The 21,252-nt window shown below is 42.2% G+C and overlaps 2 protein-coding genes across 3 annotated transcripts; both read left to right on the top strand.

Moving 5' to 3' along the window:
• The first annotated feature begins 971 nt into the window (after positions 1-971).
• On the top strand, positions 972-2,036 carry LOC119732291 (octopamine receptor beta-1R-like). The gene has a single exon (XM_038205750.1). The coding sequence runs from the start codon at positions 972-974 to the stop codon at positions 2,034-2,036; it is 1,065 nt and encodes a 354-aa protein (XP_038061678.1).
• A 4,865-nt stretch (positions 2,037-6,901) lies between these two features.
• LOC119732372 (UPF0415 protein C7orf25 homolog) lies at positions 6,902-20,959 on the top strand. Of its 2 annotated transcripts, none has more exons than XM_038205829.1 (9): positions 6,902-7,050; positions 8,842-9,030; positions 10,928-11,171; positions 12,305-12,442; positions 13,818-13,924; positions 15,314-15,506; positions 16,237-16,421; positions 19,102-19,182; positions 19,781-20,958. In XM_038205829.1, exons 2-9 carry the CDS (start codon positions 8,863-8,865, stop codon positions 20,033-20,035), a joined length of 1,371 nt encoding a protein of 456 aa, XP_038061757.1. In that variant the 5' UTR covers positions 6,902-7,050; positions 8,842-8,862; the 3' UTR covers positions 20,036-20,958. The 2 variants fall into 2 exon arrangements, with proteins under 2 accessions (XP_038061757.1, XP_038061758.1); XM_038205830.1 differs by lacking the exon at positions 6,902-7,050 and adding an exon at positions 7,683-7,821 and having other exon boundaries at positions 19,781-20,959.
• Positions 20,960-21,252: the final 293 nt, after the last annotated feature.

Genomic DNA, 21,252 nt, shown 5'->3' with positions numbered 1-21,252 from the left:
TTTTATCCGAAACAAATAAATAGTTTTCGTCGCCTAAGATAGGACTCATGCCATGTTTCATTATTTTGATAAGCGCCTTTCTCTGCCGTTTCCTCCTTACAATGCTTTCAATTTACACGTTACCGTCGTTCCCAGCAAGTTGAACACCGATGGCGGTTTATGCGTGCGCATGTACATTTCGTGCGCATGCGTAGTGGGTACTTGTAAATACACGCACACGTACATATGCATTAAACTGCGTATTTCATGCACCCTAGGTCAATATATATTTATTTCACTGAAAAGGAATCTATCAGTGAGGTGTTGGCGGTGTGAAAAAGAAGTACTGAAGTTTTGACATTTCAATCCGTTTCCTTCATTAGTTTATAAATAGATTTCTTCACATAAACCAGCTTCAAGGTAGGTCTCTAACTATACGATCCAGCACTTGCCTGAATTTGTAAGCTCGAACCTTGATCAATATACGTGTAGACTTTTTTTTCGAGGAGGCCTGTCAAATTCTAGAGAGAGGTAACAGATGATTTATAGTCGTAAAGGATCACTGGCCATTTGTGCATTTTTGTACCGTTTGAAAGAACAAAGTTGATCAAAATTTTAAGAAGGGTACATTATGGTGAGAGCTCATTATAGGTCTGCATTTTGAGACACAGAGAAAATATATGCAAAACACTTCAGATCTAGTAACTGCGTATAGAAGAAAAGTGCCAGTGGGCACCCTTTTTTGAAGCAACTCTGTTATGTTATTTTTATTCTAAACGAATTTATTCCAGACTGATGATTTCACATGGTATTTGATACCATTCCTATTTTCACTTTGAGTAACGTTTCTGTCGTTTTAATCGGTAGGTATAATTTTCTGGGTTATTGCAAAAGACCCTATATAATTATACGTGGGTTATGACTGTAGGCTATATGAAATATTCATCATAATTTGTTATCTTCATTCTCATGTTTACAGACCATCTGAAACTATGGATGATGTCAACTCCACTAGCGAGAGCTCTCAGTCGGATGTCCCAGTAAATGGCCATACAGTCTTTCTCTACGTACTGTATGGGATCGCTTTCATAGTAGGGACCATCGGTAACTCACTAGTGATCCTGGCCGTGCTTCTCTCCAAAAAGCTCCGTACGACCACCAACGCCTTCGTGGTGAATCTGAGCGTCGCAGACCTGCTGACCTGTCTGGTGTTATCGGTTAATGTCGCTCTCGGTGCACTTGATAAACGTGCGCTGATGGTATCCGGAAGGCCTTGGGAATGGGATGGATACGGGCTCGGTTTCATTCTGCTCACGACTCTCGGCTGCAGCATCATCACGTTGATGTGCATCGCCCTTAACCGCTGGTTGCTGATCACACGACCACTAACCACCTATCGAAATGTCTACACACCGAGGAAGATCGCCGTGTACCTCGTGTGCGCTTGGGTGATACCTTTAGTATTCACCTTTATTGTTGTTCTTCGGCTGATGACACGCCACGTGAGCGTCGCATTTGCAATTGCTATGTTTCCGATCCCTCTGATCCTCATCATCGCCTGCTACGTTCTCATCTGGAGACGTATCAACCGCCAGGTGAGGAGCATGGCCTGCTCCAGTCCCACACCTGAGGAACTCACAACCCACATCCCTACGAAGACCCAACTCGATGACAACCCGGGCCCCAGTGACAGCACCCAACCCCGAAGCCAGCCCGCATTGACGACCGGCAACGACCAACTGAGTCGCCATCAGGTCCAAATAACCAAGAACATGTGCTACGTCGTCTGTGCCTTTGTGCTGTGTGTGGGTCCATACGCCGTATTCCTTTGCCTGCAATTAATAAACTTAAAGTTGAAAATTGGCACTGAGTATGCGTTTACAGTCCTACTGTGCAACAGTTGCATCAACCCTTTGATCTACGCCACCAAGCACCGTGACTTCAAGACCGTCTTCCGCTGCATCGTACGTCGCCAGTGGGACGACATCCCAGAACCCTCGGATGTCTTGAAGGCTTTGAGAAGGAGCAAATGCTGCGGTCGGAGCAATAATGCGTGAAACACAGTGAACATTGAAGTCGAACTTCTTTATGGAAATAACGGTCTCAGACGTCGCAAACTTTTAAAGATGTTCTCTAGGCTTTGTGTATTAGCGCCATAAGTTACAGGATCGCCGAAAGAGCTAATAACTTCAGCAGAAAGTTTCGTAGAGGGTCTATATACATGTATATGCTTGTAATATTTGCTTGATATATTGGACAGTAATACACTATAGAGAAAAAGTTTGGCAGATAAATATTGCTATTAATTATTTTGTAATAGGGGTTGCTATATTGCATCATTTATGCCTCCAGTCCTCGAATTGCTAAATATCTTGTGAAATGTGATTTAAAAACTTGTTTTGCTCCTTATACTGTGACGGAATAGGAATTAAGTCACCAACTGTATGTTTTAAATACACTAGCACACTGTGAGTCACCCACACTTTGCATATAAGGAATCCTTGTTTCTGATTGGTCAATTGAGTTTATGCACTGTTGTATGGCAAAGAGAAGTTGTGCACTAGCTTATGGGGCTCAAAGTCTATAAAATGAGCTGCAGGGCTAGGATTTAGTCAGTTGATTGCTTGATTCTCTGATGATTAGACTAATTGCTCAGGCTCTTGATTATGCGGAATGACATGACGGATGATGATGATTAAAGGCATGACCATCGTACTTCATCACTGTTTCTGTTTACCAATTACTAGTCTGTCTCAGGGTATAGGGTCTACTTAGGACTAAGTCTAGGGCAAAGTCCCAAGGTAGATAAGTTGCTCCACCCACATTCCGACTCCGCCTATTCCACCCGATTCCTACTCCACCCACATTCCGACTCCGCCGACATTCCGACTCCACCCACATTCCGACTCCGCCGACATTCCGACTCCACTCACATTCCGACTCCGCCGACATTCCGACTCCGCTGACATTCCGACTCCGCCGACATTCCGACTCCACCCACTTCCGACTCCACATTCCGATTCCCAGTTCCCACTTCCATTCCCCTGCTCCATTGCCCTGACTACCAGTTTACTGGCTGATCCAACCAACCCAGAAGAGGGGATAGCCTGGTGCTGTGGCCCACCACTGCAGGGATAGGACACCATCGGGACGGCACGCTACCAACCAAACCAGCCTGACGCAGGAGAGCTGGCACCACACGTCACAATACTCCCAATGGGCTATTAAACGGCGGGAAAACATTGTCAATACATAGAGTTAAAAAAGAATGCTTCAACACTAAAAACTTTTCCCTTTTTTATATGTTAGATTAAAAAAAAAAATAAGAGTTTTTATTATTTTAATTTGAAGCTTCCTTTCCTTTCCTTGTGCTTTCAACGATAATAAGATATCACAACAATTCACAAAAATTCAGCATCATGGACATAAATGTTGAAGTTTTGGACGCAGTGAATGAATTTATGTGTGGCGTTCTCAAGAAAGCTCGCTTGTCAGTTGTGAAGATGATTTCGTCAGAAACTGCTCCACCACTCTATGTATAAAAGAAAAGTAGTAATCACGTTTCTTTCATTAATCAACCGAAATTAATGCAAAGAGCACTAAAAAAAAAGTTAAGGAATAAGGGAAATAATATATCTTCAAAACACGAACTTAAGTGAGAAACAAATTCAACGTGTTAACGTCCCCCCCCCCATAAAAAGTTCCCCTTCCCACCATTCCCCCCCCCCCCCCCAACTGAAAATTTGGCATCCGGAGAAAATCACAGCCCATATAAGTTACCATGAAAAGCTGGAAGAACGTAAAGTCCTTTTTTACGCGATTTTGTGCGTATTAAACAGGGTTTTTTTCGCGAGTGGCTGTTTCCCTTCCGACCCTTCGAATGCGAATTGGTTATTGTCTAATGTAGCCATGATATACGTTTTGAACAGCGCCCTCATAGGAAGATGGTCCCCCCCCCCCCCACACACACACACACACTCTCGAATTTGTATCCTTGTGCAAACATTTCTTTGTTCTCGTGTAGTAAAGTTTTCGAGTTTGAAAGGGAAGTTTCAAAATGCTCTTATTTTAACCAGAATTAATGTCCTTGGCTGAAATTTCTAAAACTCTATTTCGTGAAAACCTTGTGGAGACCTATTTATCTATAGAAATTGCCCTGTGGAGACCTTTACAATGTTTTGTTCCCCGTATTGTGTGCGTGTCTCAGCAAGGATACAAATTAATTTGAGCTCACGCCCACACACACTATTTGATTTGACGGAGGGCGGGTGTCCGGTGAAAAACCTGTCTACCTTTCAGCAGATTTTTGGGAGCCCCTCCATTGTAACCTCAAGCCCCCTCCCCCCCCCCCCCCCCCCCCCCCCCCCCCCCCCCCCAACGCCCCCTAGGATGAGCAGCACCCTGGCTACGCCGCTGCTAATTCCATGTAAGAATAAGCCTCAATTATTAGTTTTGGTCGCTTTGGATATTAGTCATGCTTTATTTTGCTATTTCGAAGTGCCTCATTTCTCTGCCATTTCCTCCTATACAGTGCATTGAATTCGAGCGATTCACAATGCAGGGTAAGGAGGAAATGGCAGAGAAAAGAGGCACGATGACGGTTGATCATGCGTGCGCATGAATATACATTCCGTGTGTGTTATGGCTACATGCAAATACAGTCAAACCTGCCTAAGGGTTGCAGACCAGTAAATCGGTCCGAAATTGCTTACGCCGGCCAAATCACGATTTGCATGCCCTCAAATTCTTGGGTGGAAGCCGTGCACAGGACTGTGAGCTTGTAGTTCCGTTCAGTTTGGATGAAATTGGGGCCTAAAAGCGCTCTATTTTGCAATGGAGTGTAGGCATCGTTTTTCTACAAAATTTAAAAACAAATTGTGAGCCCCCCCCCCCCGTGCCAAATCCTGGTTGCGTCACTGATCCAGGGGAGGGGGGGTCAACTCCGTCCCCCTGTTCTGTCAAAAACATTGTAGTATAATATGCATCTTTATTTTGTTTCCGGTATAATATTGCACATGGCGTTTCTGCGGCAATAATAATTTATTATTGGCGCAATTTGCAATTGACGTAAAATTAATGGTAGTCATATTGACCGAACCAAACTTAATTGTGATTATAATCAATTATTTAATATTCATTTATTCACGACGTCGACCTTTGATTCGTTTTTAATACTACCGGAGACCTGCCGAGCAGATGTAAATATCCAACTTAACCAAAGTTTAAAATAAAAAATAGAGGATTAAAAAGAATCAAAAAGTTATGTGCTAGCCAAGCATTCAGGGATCGGTCTGAGCCATAACAATGCCCCAGCCAACCCCTTAGTTCTATTCCGGGGTCTCAGCGTCCCCGACCAATACACACTTCCTTCCCTGTAACCCCGGAGGGCCAGGCGCCATGTAAAAGCAAAGAGCTAAGGGAGGAACAGGGCGGCACCCTAAGCCCTGATCCTCCGAGTGGACCACATGCCCTGAACCTGTACGAAGGCGCCAACCTGGAACTCACGGAAAGTACCAGCCGCAGTGCTTACCGATTAAGCTAAGGTACCGTTGGTATTTGACGACGGGAAATTAAACATCTTATAATGACTGAATGCGTGCGTTAAAAACAAAAAGACACCGACGGGATTCGAACCCGGGCGCTCCGCGAATCGTGGACGACGAATCTAACCACTAGGCCATTCGGCTTCTAAACTCCGTCACTACTATTTCAACATTATCACGTCTTTACTTATTGAGTGGCACTCGCTCCGTCTTTCGTATATCTTGAGATTTCGTCTTTAATATTTTGTTTACATCGCGAATGGAGAGAAGATTGCCCCCGTTTGAGCAGTGTTTTCTTCGACCAATATTTGATTTGATTTGATTGATTCGCAGTTTCCACACAATAATGATACAGATTTAATATAAGTTAAGATTTAACAAAATACAACAAACAATTATCTAAAACCGTATAAAAATTTAAAAATTAAAAATAGGAAATTCCCATACAGTGGAAAAAATAACGCAAATTTAAAAACTTGTTTCTATTGCGGTCCCAAAATTGCCCTATACATTGTACTTCTTATAAATAAAGAGAACCAACAGGTTCATTAAACAAGCCAAGAAAGTTTTTCTTTCAGTAATAATTAAAGACACAAACGTGAGCAAAGCTTGTACATGTAAGTCGTGTTATCTTTAAACCACCAAAATTAAATGGATGATTTTGATGTAAGGGAAAGAGTCGAAGAACACGAGTGTCTTACAATGGTTCCTTCAAAACTACTGAATTATATCGTATAAACTACTGAATTATATCATGAAATGATACATGAACTTTGATACATGAAATGATTCACTCGTACTTAGTACACTGATCTCTATATAAAGACTGGATAGCGGATATGCATACAACATTCACACAGTAGACTTTGCATATTGACCAATTCGTCCCCGGTCTCACGAAGATGGCCGCGTATAATACGAACGTTCTACGCGTAACGCGCGCGTTGTATCAACAGTTGACGCGCATTTTGGTCACGTACACATATTATGATGTTCTAAAAGGAACACATTTCCGTAGTGATTATTATTTCAAAAACGCCGAAAAAGTGATTTGCGGCATTATAAAAGTAACCACTACGTTAGAAAAATTGTAGTAAACCTTGGTCAGTTGGTCAGTGTGGCCAAAATATAAGTCAAGTGAGCCGCGACGTTACAAAAGAAATCAAGCTGTCTATAAAGACGGCAACTTGTCCTTTGTAGATCACCAGCCGGTCTCACCAATATGGCGTCAAATTCGTACATTGTGCGGCTCTTTATTAGCTATCCAGTCTTTATATAGAGATCAGTGACTTAGTACAAAGTCATGCGGAAGAAAATCAACCCGCCCCCCCCCGCCCCCTCGAATTTGAAGCCCGCCCTCTGGGACTGCAAGTTGCGACATCATGCAGCAATCGGTACGATACGGTCGTCGTTCGTATAAAAATTATGTGTACATCGATTCAGTGCGCTTCTCATCGAAAAACAGTCCTACAAGTTGAGTGTCCCTAAAAACAACAACGCGAATTCCAAACACCTTTTTGAATTATCTGTGAGTACGGTAACGTTTTAACGTTACGGCTTTTTCCCGTCAGATGTGGGGAAAATTTCAATGGAGTTGTTTTGTAAAATTGTACTTTATTGTAACAATGAAGTAGGACGTACCGTACGTAGCCCCATAAAAATGTGGCCAAAATACTGTACTGTACCTCCGTTAATAAAGGCCACACTTCCACCATGTACAAAAACATGTCGAACTTTGTCAAATTTTGATTTTCACATTTAGGCATAGTTTGTAGTTTATTTTTGCTTTAGAAGCATACTATTACTAACCCTCTTTACAGGCTAAACAGAAAGTGCTGCCTTTTTCAGGTGTCTATTTTTCGTGAAATTTCCAGATTCGTTGCACACGTGTACATTTGCGTATCAAAATTATAACATGAAATTTCACGAAAATTAGACATCTGAAAAGGGCAGCACTTTCTGATTAGCCTATAAAGAGGGTGAGTATGCTTCTAAAGCAAAAATAAACTACAAACTAAGCCTAAACATGCTAAATGTGAAATTTCAAAATTTGACAAAGTTCGACATGTTTTTGTACATGGTGGAAGAATGGCCCTTATTTAATTTGATTTACGGAGGTAGTCCAGTAACTTGGCCACATTTTAATATGGGTCTATGGCAGTCCCAGAGGGCGGGCTTCAAATTCGAACGCCCATATTTTATGTTGCTCTGTTTCAAATTCAATCAAGTCGAAGGCTCCATGAGCCTTCTAATTCTAGAAGTATTTCAAGTTGATCCTTTGCTTCGTTGTAGTTTTTAGGTGAGTTTATTATCTCAACTGGGTTTGGATAATGAGGGAAAATTATCATTTTAGGTTGAGGCCATTTTTCACGGACTTCACCTCTGGAAGAAAAATATAGTTGTGACCCCTGGGCTACAAGTCGAATTCCTGATGAGCATTTTGCGCTCGGATTTCCTATAAGATAGCAAAAATTATGCAGTAATCATTCATGAAACACAAGATATGTTGAAGGTATTGAAAATGTTTTCAACGAAAGCGTAGAACTTGGGGTTTATTTTCAGTAAACACGCCGTCTGCGGACATATTTGTCGTTCCTAAACTCAGCGCAGGTACAATTCTGGAAACAAGGAATATGTAAGCGAAATTTCAGCTTCCTTCGTCAGGTAAAAATATGCACAAAATGTGTTATAATTTTTGTTTGCTATGGCAGGAGAGATTCTTACCCTGGACTCCGTTGCGTGTACACAACGGAGTCCAACCTGGGGCTAGTACATAGAAAATGTGTTGCGACATATAGATCACAGCCATAACGTTGTTGAATGATCGCTGTATGATGTCTGTGCTATAGCGGTTGAATTTCACGGATTTGCAACCCAAAAAATAATCGCGAGTATCATTGAAGCCCCATTACTTCGTCTTTGACATGTGGAGAAGCCAGTAGGTGCTTCAAAGGTATTTTTGTCAAGTATTTTGCCTGATTTTTGTGGTGAACTTTGAAATTGTAATATTGACAATTCTTCCGTAGTGGGACGCTAGTACGACAGACCAACATCCCAAATATCAAACAAAGGAGTTCTAGGGCCCCAGTTAGTGGGACTATGTTGAAGGCTTGTAAGAACCCCCCAAATGGGCATTGGCCTTTGGGCTGGTTCCTGCCTCTCACCATTCACGATGAGTGGTAATATGGGAGGTCCAGAACCAGTCTAATTTCCCTATACTTAAAATGTGCAGCCCTCCCCCCCCCCCCTTCCACCAGCTTCAATGTCGCAATAGAGCTTGGGTTTCCTGAAGTACTATTTGACAAATTTTCATTTTCAGAATCAGCTCATCTTGAACAATATGGCAAATAATATGGACGAGTCGACTCGCGACGCACTGCAGGGCTTACTCGGCCGAGCCGAAGACTTGCTTGGCAGGGCCCAGATGCTCCAGTCCAAAGAGTCCGGAATCGCTGGCATCGGGAAACTCATCAAGAAGATCCAGTCAGAACGCACTTTTGTGAAGTCGGTAAGGGCTCCCGTATCTATAAACTACAGAACCCCACTTTAAAAAGGGGCCAAGACATGACTTAAAGGGAATGTACATGATTGGCTTTTGCTGTAATTTTCAGAAATGAACTATTTGAGGGGTTAGTATAATAGATCAAATATTGTTACACTGACATGTTTGAAGTTTTGTGTTAGAAAATGCTGGAAAAACCAAGAAAAACAAAAATGTTCAAGTAGTCTGGTTACTTGACTCCACTAAAGATAAAATGGATCAATTTATAGATGATGGAAAATTGTAAGGTAAGGGAACCAGTCTAGCTGGCCTGCACCCGTTCATGAACATGTAACCAACAAAATTTGGACTGAAAAAAGTGTAAAGTTGGAGCAGTAGTTGAAAAATAGTTAGGTTTTTCCAACGGTGGTCGGCCGACCACCGTTGGAAATGTATACAAAAATACCATTTTTTGAAAATGACTTCACACCAGGTGCCATAATTTTACAGGATGTTTATAGACTGTCATTTACCAACATCCTAGGCCAAGTTCGGGCAAGGACCATTAGTCGACAAGTGGTTGATTTGTGACGTACCTTACGCCTGCGCACTGATAGCAACGTGCGAACATCTCTCGTCAAACGCTGGTCAAAATGTCATCGCAAAACTTTTGGATCCTGGCTCTCTGCTAGCGTTATGAATGCGCGCGGCTATTGGTTACCAGCGAAGCAACCAACCCCAGTAGGCTGGTTCCAAATAGTCGACTAGCGTAGTCAACCACCGTCGACTAGACAGAGTTCGGGCAAACGTTAGTTAACCATTGGTCAATTATAGTCCTTGCGCGAACTTGGCCCTAGTAAGGTATTTCGTAAAAACTTGGTAGTTTTATTTTTCAATGTTTGCAAATGTTGTATATTCCCTTTAATCTGTGCAGGAACACATTTGGGCAAGTTTCTACTACTTTTAAATGAATGAAAACAATTTGACATTCCTTTTAGGTAAATTTGATTGAAAAGTGCACTTCTTCATACATTTAATAGTTTACATGCTTTTTCTGACAACTGAGGGCGCTGTTGCTGTGATGTCACTTTAGGAAGACACTGTACAGTATAGGGATGCAACCCTGCAAATGAATTCCCATAGACACTAGTGCTAAATGCCCATACTTCAAAATTCTTTTAAAAATACTCAGAACTCTCACAGGTATTCAAACTGCACAGAAAATGATGCTCAACATGTCATCTTTCGTTTTCTTTTCATTTTTTGGTGGGTTGACCATTGACTTTTTGAGATATTCTCACCCAAAGAAGACGACCCCTATTTTCCCCAAAGCGGAAAAGTAGCCATCTTGAAAAACGATCCCTCCACAACATGGCAAAATAGCGCCACTTTTGAGACCAAAAGCATCCAAAATGCTTAGAATTGGAAGCCCCAAGTCCGGGCCAGAGGTTCATCACCATATCTCTTCAAATCCCCAATTTTACGGCGCTCAGAACTCTCTTATATAGAATATTTTGAGGGTATAACTTTTATTCATGAGCTCGGCGGATGGATTTTGGCCTATTTACCGGTGTGCACCCATAGGGGTTTTCTGTTCAAAGTGTGAACCCAAATATGTGTTCATTGAAAACGTTTGTGAGAAAAGTTTGTTCATTGGCTTACTGCTGTACTTTAAACAACAAGGAATCACCAAAGAAAAGAAACTCTACGACAGCAAAATATCCAAAATTCTAGCAATGTTTGGTGCTGTTATATGGAAATTGACATGAACATAAAAACCAATTTAAACACCCTTGAAAATGGCAAAACGAAAATTAAAAATAAGTTAAAATGGCACACAAAGTTATTTTCATGGATTACCTTAAAAAAAATTACATTGTATGGGCCCTTTGAAGTTATTGGACTCGAATGTTTATTTTGTTAGCTACAAAACGGCAGTATAGCGCTGAAGGAGAACCAACTCAAGAGCACCAACCTGACGCATCTAGAGGGCGTCCTTCACAGCGCGGAGTCCTTCGGGCACGTGCTCAGTGTCCTTCACCCGTTCCACTACGAAGGAGAGAATGGCGCGGAGAGCACAGTGATCGTGGACGTGGTCGCTAACGGGGGGACGTCGTGGGTGAAAGTCACTGCTCGCAAGGCCAAGGCGCTACACAGAATATGGGAAGGTATAGACGAAATTCTCATCATCGTAATCATTGCATCCTTATTCGGGCGATTCACAATGCAGTGCGCTACCAAGTGTTTGCCAAGTGATTTTTCCCAGTGCATTGTTGGAGATGGTCGACTAATTCGCAGCGCGGGACATTTGAAATTGTTAGTTTTTCCGGTCAGTAGTTTCGTAAGCGTATGATTTGAGGATATGTTTCCCTTTTCTTTTCTTGTTATCAATATGGTGTTTTTTGTAAGGCGGCAGAACGCTATGCCCCAATCTATGACATCTTAGCTCAAGTTGTCTACTGACACTCATTCAAATGGGCCATGTTTTGTTGACCGTAAACTTGAAAAATGGACTCTCCGTGGCGAATTCTTGGTGGCGCACTGCATTGTGAATCGCCCAAATTGTATGTCAAATTTAGTGGCAGCACAATGAACACAAACATAACATACTACGTGTCAAAAAAAATCCTTCTTTGGATCTGCTACTTTCGACTTGGCGTCCTCCAGTGTCGATACAGCGTTGGAGATGGTGCCGGAAGGCGTTTGCTGCAGCCGGAAGCTTCTGAAGGAATGCAGGATCACCCCTGATGTCATTGCACACTTCCTCGATCGTTTGGCGCAACACACGATTGAGGAGGTGTGCAATGACATCAGGGGTGATCCTGCATTCCTTCAGAAGCTTTTGGCCACAGCACGCGCCTTCCGCCACCGTCTCCAGCGCTGTATCGTCATTCTGAAAGTATTATTTCCCTATGGCATTTAAATCTCACCCTCTTGCACAAAGCTGATGAAAGTCGCTCCATACAATTTTGTCATGCCTTGTTTACATGATCTGAAATTTTGGTTTAATTCCATTGGTAAACAACAGAGATATTTTAGAATCAAAATAGGATATTGTTTTTACATGTAGTTCATGTATGTATTAAATCCACAGGCATGGGAGGAAACATCATTACATTAGTATGGGACAAATGTACATACTTGACAACATTTGCATTTACGGTAATTTTATGTTAACTGTAACCAAATTTCAACTAAATGTACGTTGCATTCAGCCAGCGGTTATCACTGACATTTGCTTCCAGCTTAGCCAGTGAGGTACAGTAAATTGACCAGTGGTGGCCTTTATTCCTTCCTCCAGGAGACGGGGAATACGGGGAGCATGACATCGTGGAGCAAGCGGAGCAGTTCCTCCAAGCCAGCCGCCAGCACCCAATCAACTACCAGCCGCCCACAGTCAACATTGTCTTCTATGGTGGAGTCACCAAAGCTATCGTTGGTGAGACACAAAGTCTTGGTGACACATGTCTTATGGGTTGACCCAAGTTAGTCCTGATCAGAGACTGGATTTGGGTTTAAGACCGGAGTCTTATTTAGTACACGTATCTACCAACAATTAGGTACTCAAAAACACTGGTAATTAGGTATATTTTTAAAGACGGGTAAATGAAGTTGATGAGAGATATGAGACCCATTATGTAGCACCTTATAAAGGTTTACAAGGTGCTGTGGCGCATATTGCAGCCACTGCCAGAAACACCGGGGCAAACCCTTTCTCTTAGCGATAAGTGTTACTGGGTTCTTTGACGTGCATTACACAACGCACAAGACTTATGTCCCATCCGAAGGACAAGGCAATAATGGTAAAGTGCCTTGCTCAAGAGTACAAGGACCATGTTTCCTGTTAGGATTCGTACCCATGTACCACAGCACACGAGTCGAACACTGCAGCTGGTCTCTGACAAGCGAGGCAAAGGCCTTTGACTGACTGACTTGACTAGTGGCCGATGTCAAGAAACTTTATGCAATGGCGCAACTCCACTTGCGCCACAATTTCTTGCCTAATTTGCACCACATTTCACGTTGCGCAGCATTTCAGTTATGGCACATTTTGCAAAAGCTTCATAGTGTGTTAAGTCCATGACTTACACAGCAAATTATGGTGCAACTTACGCAATCAAGTTAGGTGGCATAAGTTATGGTGCAGCGACTGTAAATGAACTATTTCACTGGCAAATCGTGATTGTCGTGGAGCCTGTCATTGTTCAACTTATCAAGGTTGAAACAAAACACTCACAGCTTAAATTTGTGTTTGAACTAAATGTATAGCTCTTCTACCCACACAGAATTTTTAGAGTCGAACAAAACTATTTTTAAAATGGCGAACAGTGGTAATGCAATGACTGTTTTTTTGACTGAAGAGATTTTGTACAAAAACAGCCGTCGTACTGTTGTTCCTTGTCCAAGATGTTTACATTATTAAGACGTTGCTAACGCAGCTATGCCAAGTTTTGTGAAATTTATCGCAAGTTCATTGCGCAGCCTCGCAACAAATCTGTTGCTTAAATCCTACGCACGGTGCATGTTACGCACTGTTTTGTGACATCAGCTGCTTCAGTGTAATGAGACAATAATTGTAACTGCAGGGGGAAATATTCATTTAAAAAAATATCTGTATATTTATATGAACATTACTGTGTTTACTGTGTCTTACTGTTCCTAAATTGAACGGTCTTAAATGGGAAGTGTCTCAATGCTTCGTTTTGCAATTGAATCCTGCCAATTGAAAAAACAAACAAATTATTAGGGGAAGTCATATATCCCCCTACAACTGGTGATTTTTGTCTTTTGAATTTGTATTTGTTTGCTTGCAGATGACCTTGTTGAACTTGGCATAAAACCACTTGGCCACATCTTCCAAACCGTTGAAGACAGCCTGAAAATACCACTTCAACTACCAGTTATAAAAGATTTGGGGAAAGTAAGTATGGCAAATTAATCGTTTCTGTTTGACGAAGTTGTATCATTCTAGGCAAATGTGCCATCATGAAAAGCGCCACCTAGTGGCTGATGTTGTCCAGGCTTGATCGTCCGCATTGAACGCTTAACCTTTTGAAGCAAGAATTAAGCTTTTTGCAAAAACCCTATATTGTGTGCACAAAAAGAGATACTAAAAAGCTTTGGGCCATTTTGTTACATTTAATTTCAGTTGCAAAATTGTTTGACAGAAAAGTTAATTCTATGAAAATCCACTCTAAAGCTCGCCGCACACCTTAAAACTATAGTCCATCATTTGCAGCCATCCGAAAAGTAACTGGCGTAATTACTGTTGAAAAACAAACTTGGTTGAAAGATAGTAAGGGAACTAAACTCCCTGCGAAATTATTCTTTCTGGGAAGCTGTAATTTTGAAGTAATCAACGAAAGAAGGCATTTCCAACGGTGATTCTTAAGAAGCGCCGTAGGAAATTTAAATTAGTAGTTCGTTTTGTTATTCGGCGCAGCGCGCACAAGTATTGGAACGACGCACACGCGTGCACGGTTGTTATAATTCGTCGGATCAGTGCGCGACGCCGCGTATAGCTGCAATTCAAAACAATTCAAAACATGATTCAGTAACTTTTGATTTGAAATTGAGATCTTAGAATGCTGCTTTTCTCGGAATGTACAGCTGAAGCTTAGCTGAAACTTCATCAGGTTAGTTGCTCAGTATCCTTCATTAGATTTTGAACACTTTTGTTGCTTCAAACGAACAAAATGCACTAATTACAAATGATGGACTATAGCTTTAACGATTTTACTGGTTCATCGGGCCATCGTACAGAGGCGTGCGCTGAAAAATCGTACCGGTCTGACCGTACACTGGGCAACCAAATGAAATCAAACATGTTTGATTTTGTCCACATCCGATTTTACCGGATGCGATGTCATCGGAAAGGTGTGCGGGCAACACTCCGATTTCACTGGACGCGATGTTCATGTAACCAATCAGATTCAAAAACGAATTAAGTCACGTGATTTAAAAGTGACGGCTGCCATCTTGTCATCATGTGACTGGTCATCATGTGACTGATCATCATGTGACCGATTATAGAAAGGAATCGGGCATGTGTGCAGTTAACGTTGCAGTCTCCGCAACACTGAAAGAAAATGATCAGGTGAACTGGTCAATTCGGAAAGGTGTGGGGCAGGCACATTATAAAGTGCTTATCATTCACCCTTTTACAGTTTTATAGTTGAAACTGAATTCACGATTTCCTGAAATGGAAACCAGATATTTTCAAGTCGAATATCAGTTGCCCTAGACATTGCAGTGAAATTACAGTGGTTGAAATCTCTAGTTTCTTTTTCTCATTTTTCTATCCCACCAGAGTCCCTGCGCCAGCCAGCCTTCTGATGAAGACTGTCGTAAGGTCAACCTGGACGTGACCACCATGGTGGCCTTGGTGTCGGACCTGACTCACGGCGGCTGCTGGCACGCCTTCGCCGAGCCCCTCATCCAGGAGTTGGCCGAGCAGGAGAGACAGCGCCCCCTGGTGGCAGAGATTGAACAGTTCCTACAAGGTAGCAACGACGAAAACAGTCGGGCCGTGTTTCAATTGTGCCGGTCTCGTACATAATGTTGTGCAGTTTGCGTATAAACTATTTGCCTCATGCCAAAGAGTCTGTATTTCATAGAGTCCTTAATTCACGCTACACCGGGATATATAGACAGTTAGACTGGTTTATGAAAAAAAAATCATCGTGGCGGCACATGCCGAATTAAGATGTTAAACCATTAGAAACCATTAGATAATACAATGATACAACCATTAGACAATACAATGTTAAACCATTAGAAACAAAAAATCAATTAATACAAAACTAACACAAAAAATGCAATAAGATACGATCCCCATTAAAATTGTTACAAAAAAAAAAAAAAATTAAAAATCGTTAACAATGTTCAAAATACGATTGACAATAAAAGGTCAGGTTATTTTGTAATAATCATTACGATCATCGAGATTGCACTGAGGAATAAAGTATGATTCGTCAATCCATAAAAAATCATATCAACAATTTCAAGATTCACATATTCGATTATGTTACCAAATAAGAACTTGTACATTGGCTTGATCGCTGCGTTCTGCTCAACATCGCACAATACTGTGCGAAAAAGCATTCCCGAAAAGTGGACTTTTTTCAGAAGATTACAGACATCCAAAACTTAAAAAAAATAAGTTAAATTTGTAGAAGAGCATTCTCAGTTCATCTTTGATTCTCATCATATGCGTGTCTGCCCTCTGCCCAGACAAAGAGCTCTACGCGTGCCAGACAGCGATCACCGACTTCCAGGGCATTCTGGGAACCATTGCGGGGCCGACGGAGTGGGACCGCTCCCAGCGATTACTCTCTCGGATCACCGTGGTGGAAGACGGTCCTTCTGATCGGGCCAAGATGCTTGAAGAGAGCCATCGCGTCAAACACAGAGCTAAGGTGTGTTCATGAACCCCCCCCCCACCCCCACCCAGGGGCATATAGATCCTGTGTTGAGGGGGGATGGAGGGGGGATGGGGATAATATATAATAATAATAATAGAATTATATTAGGGCTAGGGTTAGTGTTCGTGTTTTTCTGGGCCCTTAAGCGGGTCCCCGAAACCCTCGCTGTAAATTGTGTGGGGTGCGTGGTCCAATGGTTCCGGTGTTCGATTCGTGTACCGTGGTACCTGGGTTTTAAATCCTGACCGTGGGAACATGGTACTTGTGCTCCTGAGCAAGACACTTTCCGTTATTGCTTCGTCCTTTGGATGGTACGTAAAGCCGTAGGTCCCGTGTGTTGTGTAATGCAAGTTAAAGAACCCAGTAACACTTATCGCTAAGAGAAGTGGTTTGCCTGTGTTTCTGGCAGTGGCTGCAATATGCGCCGCAGCATCTTGTAAACAATTATAAGGTGCTACATAATGGGTCTCATATTTCTCATAATCTTTATTTACCTTTCTTTAATAATTGACATAATCTCCAGCGCCTTGAGAACCTAATTGTTGGTAGATATGTGAGCTATATAAGACTCCGAAATTATTATTATAATAATAATAGTCTCAGGGATCTCATTGGGATCACATTGTCCGGGCAGAAGTCCCCCCCCCCCTTTAATGATAATGTTAACGCCCCTTTACCACAGGGAACTTTTATGTGTCCCAACACCTCCAAATGCATCGTCTGTAGACAAGACATCAGAGAATCGGACTCCTTCACCAGCCATACCGGTGGTGCCACCCATAGGACAAGGGGTCATGTCACCTGCACCACCACCAATCTAATATATTTAATATCTTGCAAAGTTTGTGTGTTCAATATATAGGTGAAACGAGAACTACACTCAAGAGACGTTTCTACGGCCACAGATCCACAGTCAACACCCATAAGCTGGATACACCCGTAGGACATCATTTCAATCTTCCTAATCACTCAATTTCTGACATGATTTGACAGGGCATTGAGGCACTAGGAAACCACAGAGAGATTGTTCGTCTGAGTAGAGAGAAATTATGGATAAGACGTCTCCAGACCATTCAACCCCATGGTCTGAACATCCAAGAAGGAAATGACTAATAACTTTTTGTCTTTGCCTTCTCCTTTTCACCACAGATAAGCCCCCCCCCCCCCTCCAGTCTGCCTCATTCACTAATTAACTACCTTTCTCTCCCTCTCCCCATCATTGACTTTGTCCTTTGTGTTCCCCACCTCTTGTGGTCAACCATCCCCTTCCCCCAATCCCCCTCCCTTTTGTTACCCTCCTTTCTGTTCAGCCACCTGCTTTCTCTGTGTATTTTCCTCTGCATCATCTATTTCCACTTGACTGCTTTTGTTACATCAGTAATGTATACATGTACCTGTTTATGTTTATAGTCTTGTCATTTAGCCTTCGAGAAAGACTCTGCTAGAGTCGAAACGTCAGGCCACTAACTATTTTTTTGCATTTATACCATAGGTCCTTTTGGTTGGTAAGCAGTTTGCAACAGCTAATTCTATTTTTTATATAATAATTATAATAACAACCACAATAGGGCGACTCTTCCATAGACTTGTGCACAAAATTTACCCCAGCCCTAACCCTAACCCCAACCCCTTACACTAAGCCTAGCCCTAGCCCTTGTCAAAATTGGTCAAAATGGCGGTTTTCATAATAAGGTGTGTCGCCCTATTAGAGCAAATTTCATAACTGTCGCCCTATTAGACCTGTTAGTAATATAACTGTATTTATAAAGCGCTTTTACAAGACAGATGAAAGTGCTGTACAAGGAAAGACTAGGATGTCATGAATAAGAAACTTTTAAGATGTTTCTTGAAATTTGTGAGAGATGGGGCGTCCCTGATGTTGATGGGATGTTCCATAGATTGGGGCCAGCTATTGAAGAAGATTTATCCTGAGGGATTTTGAACCTTTAGGAACAGAGAGAAGTTTATAATTTCACGTAGTTTATCATTCGACTCGACAGTGTGCTGCACTTCGCCCCCCATCTGACATGGTGGGCTTCGCCACTGTCAGCAAACAAACAAGAACATGGCTTAGGCCAAAAAAAAAAAGTCTCCGTTTTCTGGTATGCGCGCGCGTCGCCGTAGCCATGCGCGTCGGCAAAATGAAAACGTTTTTTTTTTCAATGAAAGATGATGTCTCAAAACCGCCAAACTCACTGGTTTGACTGGAATCCTGCTGCTGCACAATTTTAACGTGTTTTTAGATGGGGTTATGATCGAGAATAAGCTTTATGTGGCCTCTCTGGACTCCCATATATTTGCACTAAGTTTAGTCGGGCACCATTTGCAGTCATCAGCCGACATTTGAAGCAAAAAAGTCGGGTAAAAAAAAAAAAAGCCGCGTCGCCGCACCACTTTTTGGACGAGCTCCATACCAGAAACCGGAAACTTTTTTTTTTGGCCTTAGACAACTGGACGAAAAAGCTTGACTTTCTGCTGCCTCATACGAAAGAAGATTCGACTCGACCACACATGACTTGACTCGACTCGCGTCAATTAAAATGACTCAACTCGACTCGAGTCACAAAGTTCAGTGACTCGCTATGACTCTGTCAATCCTCCCACATACATTCCTCCACATTTTGACCAGTCCAATTATATTCAAAATCGATGATTCTCTTTTTGTTTTGTATAGGTGATCTTTGGTACTGGTGACAAACTGAAAGCCATCACAACAACAGCCAACATTGGCTTTGTGCGGGCTGCAAGAAATAAGGTAAATTAATTATCGTTCACAAATACCCGAGACAGTTTACCCATTCCTATTGGTCAAAAGCCCGTCACATGGGTGGCTTTAAACCCCTGATAAAAAAAACGGTTGGTTTTAAACACACTTCCTGCGTTCTGTGCCACATCGCATAGTACGCACCGCGCGCATCAATTTCCATATAAGGAGATTTAAAGCGTGAGGCACATACCATAGTATACAAATATTGAATGCTTCGAGTAGTGTAGTAAAACTAGTCTCCCGAGGTGATCCATGGACATGCCGAGGGAAAATAGGATGCTCCATGGATCACCGAGGGAGGCTAGTTTTACTTCACCACGAGATAAGGCATTCAATATTTGTTTTATAACACCTCTCCCACAGATTCTGCTTGAACTTTTAATATTTTTAATTATTTAAATCTGAACACGGTTAAAATAAACTTCAATTTCAATATAGAATTGGTGGGAAATGTATTTCTCTCTTTCGAACCACCCCTTCATGAAATGTTTTAACCTAAGACTGTTGCGCACTCTCTTGGGAGCAATATCCTTATGTTTTTGAGCAAGACACTTTACTGTGATATTCTTGTGCGTTTAACTTTCAGGGTGTCAGTTTTGCAGTTCACATCCACCAGTCTCGAGCCCTCACCGAGAAGAAGCGAAACAGCCCCCTCAAGGTTGACGCGAGTTTACATTCACGCACGTCGCCGCAGGATGCGCACTGCAAAGTGTCCGACGAAACGACATTAAGTGGAAGTATACAAGCGGGCCAAGAGAATTTAGGAAACGACAAGTGCACTTCCTTTCCCACGGCTGCAATTCCGAAGTTACAAAAGTGCCCAGAAAGTATATTAGCATGAAGTTATAAATATTCGTTATTTTCCACCTTGCCATTACCAGGCTGCATATAAAAAAATATACAGTATGTCCCCCCAAAAATACCGACTACTTTTAAAATAACTACATAACCATGAAGTCAGTTTTGAAATTGTTAGCTGCGGAAAGCATCATGTCTCTCGGTTGGTTGGTTGGTTAGTAACAAATGTCAGCACATGCCTTTTATGGCACTCAATCACCTTGTCCTGTAGGCTTTCGCAGCAACACGTGCCTCGGGTTCGTGGCCCTGAATTGCGACAGGTTCAGAGATCTACAGCTACCAATTTATAGCAGTCGTGAAAAATTGTCACTGGAGTCAAAAACCAGATGTTTGTACTGAAAACACTGCTATCAAGGTCACCATTTCGCATTGGGGCTGGCACTGTACTGCACACAAATTAAGTGTTCCACATGCTATAAAGCCCGGTTCGAACTCTGCGCGAAAGCAAAAGCGAACGCGAATTTGTGATGTCATGGCAAGTATTCGCGCTGCGAATTCGTAAAGGTTGAACATATTTCAACTCGGGCGAATTTCGCAGCGATTGTTTCATGACATCAAATTCGCTTCGCATTCGCATTCGCGAGAAGTACGAACGGGGCTTTAAAGGCTCCATGCAACAACTGACCTTCAACAAATGGGGATCCTTTTCAATTGACAGTCACGACCTTGTGAGTAGTTGTGCATTTACAAGAACAGACTTTTACATCATGTACATGACTTATAGGTTACAGCATGTCTACAGTTGGGCCGCAACTCCGGAGATCATTGCAAGCTTGACTCTGCAGATACTCCTTGTCCTCGGCCTAAACCCCTATGAGTTTCATTTAATTTCAGTCACGCATCACTACACAATTGATCAATTGATCATGACAACATTTTTTGACTCTGTGACCAAAATCCTTGCCTTATTTAATTTCAGCGCTGTGTGATGTAAGCTGTGTAAAATCCTGCATGTTGTGAAAAGGGCTGCGGTTGGGATCGGAATCATTTGCCTGGCTGTCAGTCATCACGGCAAGACCTCGGTTTAATGCTCAAGGGCAAATGGTTCCAATCCCAAACCACATCAGCCTTTTTTTCACAACATGCAGGATTTTACACAGCTTACATAAAACAGCACTGAAATGGATTAAGGCAAGGAACTTGGTCACAGTGTCAAAACATGTTGTTGTGATCAATTGACCATTATTCAGTGATGCATGA

This window comes from Patiria miniata, unplaced genomic scaffold (genome assembly GCF_015706575.1).
Source record: "Patiria miniata isolate m_02_andy unplaced genomic scaffold, ASM1570657v1 HiC_scaffold_24, whole genome shotgun sequence".
NCBI lineage: Eukaryota > Metazoa > Echinodermata > Asteroidea > Valvatida > Asterinidae > Patiria > Patiria miniata.
The sequence above is the reverse complement of the archived record's forward strand: the minus strand, read 5'-3'. Positions and strand labels throughout refer to the sequence as shown.

Excerpts from the sequence above, each read along its gene's own strand:
- LOC119732291 (XM_038205750.1), top strand. The coding sequence starts at position 972 with ATGGATGATGTCAACTCCACTAGCGAGAGCTCTCAGTCGGATGTCCCA.
- LOC119732372 (XM_038205830.1), top strand. The coding sequence starts at position 8,863 with ATGGCAAATAATATGGACGAGTCGACTCGCGACGCACTGCAGGGCTTA. Across the intron at positions 11,172-12,304 it reads GCTACACAGAATATGGGAAG|GAGACGGGGAATACGGGGAG; the intron begins GTATAGACGAAA and ends TCCTTCCTCCAG. Across the intron at positions 15,507-16,236 it reads GATTGAACAGTTCCTACAAG|ACAAAGAGCTCTACGCGTGC; the intron begins GTAGCAACGACG and ends CCCTCTGCCCAG.